This window comes from Dendroctonus ponderosae, unplaced genomic scaffold (assembly GCF_020466585.1).
Source record: "Dendroctonus ponderosae isolate FM_Combo_2020 unplaced genomic scaffold, Dpon_F_20191213v2 Dpon_F_20191213_6, whole genome shotgun sequence".
In the NCBI taxonomy this organism is placed as follows: Eukaryota; Metazoa; Arthropoda; class Insecta; order Coleoptera; family Curculionidae; genus Dendroctonus; species Dendroctonus ponderosae.
The window spans coordinates 2,678,328-2,682,611 of record NW_026018814.1 but is presented as its reverse complement, the minus strand read 5'-3'; the positions used below and the strand labels follow the sequence as shown (position 1 = coordinate 2,682,611).

At 36.1% G+C, this 4,284-nt stretch overlaps 1 protein-coding gene across 1 annotated transcript in view; it reads right to left on the bottom strand.

Moving 5' to 3' along the window:
• The window catches only part of LOC109536405 (AMP deaminase 2), a 15,778-nt gene that overhangs the window by 8,486 nt on the left and 3,008 nt on the right, over nucleotides 1-4,284 (bottom strand). Inside the window, exon 2 of the mRNA XM_048667252.1 lies at nucleotides 115-268. Within this exon, the coding sequence (XP_048523209.1) occupies nucleotides 115-268 (154 nt within the window). The remainder of the gene's footprint in view (nucleotides 1-114; nucleotides 269-4,284) is intronic.

Here is a 4,284-nt window from a genome sequence, read left to right as displayed (position 1 = left end):
ATTTTGCAATAATCTTGCGCCACCCTTGCACAAAACGACGATAATTTGTCTAATTTTATAGACAACAGAAGGCTGGATCCGCCCCTGAATGAAATGGACCCGAAAAATACTCACTTTGTGGTTAATTGCCGCTGGATTTGCAGTTTCTTTTCAATTTGTTCAATAGGAAATTGCGGCACTTCGTATGGTGCTGAGATTTCATTGGGTAGTTCGGGTTCGGTGTCTGGAAATGGAGCATTTCCGGCGAATGAGGACGGACTTTCGTTACCTGAAAAACCGCAAAGTTTGTCAAAATTCATCAAATAATCACGATCAGAACTTTTAGGCGATGAAAACCCATTCCGTAACAGAGTGTGTTCTAATTAGTGCGCTACACCGGATGTGCGCCTACTTAAGTGCAGGTATGAACTCATCTACCTACATTCATTGGAAAGTTCTCTCAAGCTTCTTTAAGGCGATGAAGATTTCGAATAAAGAAGAAATTAAGTCAATAATCTACCTTCGCTATTCGTGCTGTTCTTCGTATCACCAGACTGAGCGGCTGTTGAGCCACAGCTACTGCGGTTAAAATACATCGCCAAAATATTCGTTCAGGTATAATTCGAGGACCTCGATCAACACTCAGACACGGACTGGACACCCAACTACTTTCTATAGACGAAAATCGTCTTATCAAGTCTTGTAATAACGCAGCAACGATCTAGACGCCGGGATCAGAATGAATTTATGTATATGTTGGATGGTCGGGTGAAACTAAACTGATTAGGACACGTTTCCAAACTCTCACTCTCATCAAATCCAGCTGATACAATATTTTGGGGGGAATTTATCTACATAATCGTATAGGTCGAATCCTTTAAGGTTTTAATTAGCGCATTCTTCACTATCAAAGCTTGAAGCGTCGATAAGATTAGGCAAAAACATTCTCTACTAAACCTGATTTGCTTTGCTAAATTTCTTCTTTTCAATCTTCTTCATCGATTAAATTATTTTGCAAATTGAGTTGATGAAGCAGCGGGTAGAACAACAAAGGAGGCAAATTCTGATTACTCAGAGCGGTTTGGTTTGTCTTTTAAAAGTTATTGAACCCCATTTGATTTTTGTTAAATTTTTGGTAAAAATTAAGCACTCCAGATAATTTTTCTACAGGGTAGAAAATTTAAAAAATCGGAAGTTCGGCATGCTTGCAGTTGGTCGAAAAAAGGTTCTTGGATCCCAACACCAAAAGTTTAAATTTTTTCAAAAAAAGCATTTCAGTTTTTCCGGCTTCTGTTTCATTTACCGGGTCTGAAAAATCAACTGTTTGGCCTCGCAGCGATAACTTTTCTGCGCTTGGGCCGATTTTCACGATCTTGAGCTCATGTTGAAGCTAAAACTTCTTAGACAAATTAAGACGAAAATTCGAGTTGCGCAAAATTTTTCCAAATCAGAATTGCCCCCGACATATGCGATTCTAGAAGATTTTCAACTAAGCTTTACTAGTCGGTTCAAACGAACAAAAAATCACTGTAATACCAAACAGAAGGAAATTTTTCTAATACCACTCTGTAAATAAACGAGATGGTAAAAAAATGTAAAATATTTTTCGAAATACAAGGTCTGCCTTAATTTCTGTGGTGTTGAAATGCCAAAAAAACGGCTTTTTTGTCCAACTGAGTGCATGTGAAACTCTCACCAACTTGACAAACTCTCACCAACATTGATTCATTTGCCACCCTGTAGACAATTTATCTGAAGTGCTAATTTTTTGCAAAATTACGCACTAACCGACAAAGAATTGCACTAAACAATAGGCCTGGGTAACTCAGTGAATTTAGGAGTTGGCGCAGTGCTGCGCAAATGGTTTGATGCGCCAACCCAACGCACCGGCGCAGTAGCTCAGTTCCGTTGCTGGAAAAATGTTGATGATTTTTTTTTACTTTTTCTAGATTTATTTTAAAGGCCATTTATTAATAATATTTTTAAAATGTCTTCAAATTTCAGGATTTCCCAGTTTTAGCCAAGTTACTCCTTCTAAATACTCAATTTTTTAGTTTTACTTAAAAATACTGACAATCTTAAGGTATTTTCCGCGGAAAATTATGAAATAAATTTCGAATCCTTCGTCGCTTTTTAAAAAGTGTTGAAATCCCTTTCAGCTTCGAATTTGGAACAAAAATCAAACAATTTTCTATCAAAAAACGAACAGAATAAGCGAAAGTTTATAACAGATTATTTGGAAATCTCCTCACCTCCGTTCCTCTGAAGACTGTAAAATTTGTTAAAAAATGTGGTTTTTTAGTTTTGACTGATTTTTTTTTGCTTTACTTTCTAGTCAAAAACCCTCTATTTTGTAGAGTTTCACTTAAAAATACTGACGATCTGGAGGACTTTTACGCGAAAAATTACAAGATAAATTTATAGCTTTGTAAAAAATTTACGAAAACTTTTTTCAGTGTCGTATTCGGGACAAAAAGGAAAATAAATTTCTACCGTTTTTTTCCGAAAACTGTTAAGGTTTTCTCCAAAACCGCTCACAAGGCTAAAAGTTTTTAATCGAAAACGCAAAAAAGCATTATTTTCTGATTGTTTTCTTCTTTTTTGACAATAAAAAGGTGTTTTCAGTTAAAAATTACAAAATTGATTTTGCTAGCAAATTCGCCATATTCATCGGTTTGCAGGGAACTTTACAAAACCCTTTTCAACCTCGAATTGGGCACAAAAACCAAATAATTGGATTCAGTTTTTTACCGAAAGTAATTCGGACTGTCTTGAAAAAACAACCAGAGAGCAAAAGTTTACAAAAAATTATTGGGAAAATTCGCCGCCCTCATCGCTCTGAAGATTTCTAAAGTTCCTTTAAATTTTCAGGTMATTCCAAAGTTTCTATTTAAGCAATTCTTTCTAGGCAAAAATMGCATTATTTTCAGTTTTACTTAAAATACTGGCAATCTTCAGGAATTTTCTGTGCAAAATTATAACATAAATTTTATTGGGACACTCGCCTCCTTAACCGCTTTGCAAAAATGTTTGGAAAACTTTTTGCCGCTTCGAAGTATGGACAAAACCCTCATAATAAGTTCGAGGTTGTTTTCCAAAAATATTTCCCCGAACTGAAAAAGCGAAAGTTTATAATCATTTATTTGGAAAACTCTTGGAAACTGGAGTTTCTTCACTTTGGGTCAACATTTCTAAACAGCACTGTCCCTAAACAGAGAAACCGCGTTTTCCATAACGTTTTACTGTAAAATACTGGCCAACTGAATCTTTGATGCAAAAAAATGAAGAGGTCGATTTTACAAGAGAAATCGTCGACTTTCTTTGAACTCAGTTCTGTTGCTGGGAAAATCCAGATTACTTTTTCTAGTTGTTTAAACAAAGTAGTAAAACGTTACTGAGAAAAAATGTTAATAACCCTTTTCTAGATGTGAAAATTCTTGTTGAGCAGTTTAGAAGTGTTGTTTTCCGGGAGTAAAGAAAATCGATCAATCGTTTGTTACCATTTCGCATGGTAAATGGAAAAAGCAATTCTCATAAATTTCCTGCCCGTTAATTGATCCTCGCTATTAGATGGCCATACTAATAAATGTACAACGTTTGAGTGGATTGATGTAAGGCCATCGTCTTTTGATGTGGCCTTGGGAATTATTAAGGTGGACATTTTCAATTAAAAATCAATAAAGTGCTCAATCATCGAATGCTCTATTCGAAAATACGAAAAAGTACACTGGAACTTGAACGATTCTCAAATTATCATAAATTATTTCAACTTCCGCCTTATTCTCAGTTTCCGCGTGATTTTCCCCGAAAACTTATGCACTTGCAGTGCTTACATAAGATATTCCAATCAATTTCGTACCTGATCTTTCTCCATCCACAAAGGAATTAACCCGTAAAAAATTGGGCGAATTAACAATTAGCAGAACTTCATCGCAATCCGGACTGAGATTAACGCCACGGGAACTCATACTTTGCGGCTCTCTAGCGCATTTGATTCGAATCGGAGATGCAAAATTGCAATGGATAAGAACAGGCCAATTATTCACACACCGAAATCAGACCTTAAACTGAACCGGACTGGCACATTTGCAAGTTGTAAAAATACACTTGAACTAGGTGATGAACGTTAAAAATACATCCAGAGGAATCCGATGGTGTTCTTCCAGAAAAGCCGCACACAATGACGCCCAAAATGCGGATGAGTGTTGCGTTATTATCGCCTGATATTGTCTGAAGCGACACATTTTCCAATGTCGTAAATTACGTTACATTGGAATTGAAACTAATTAGTTTGTAGCTTTGCAC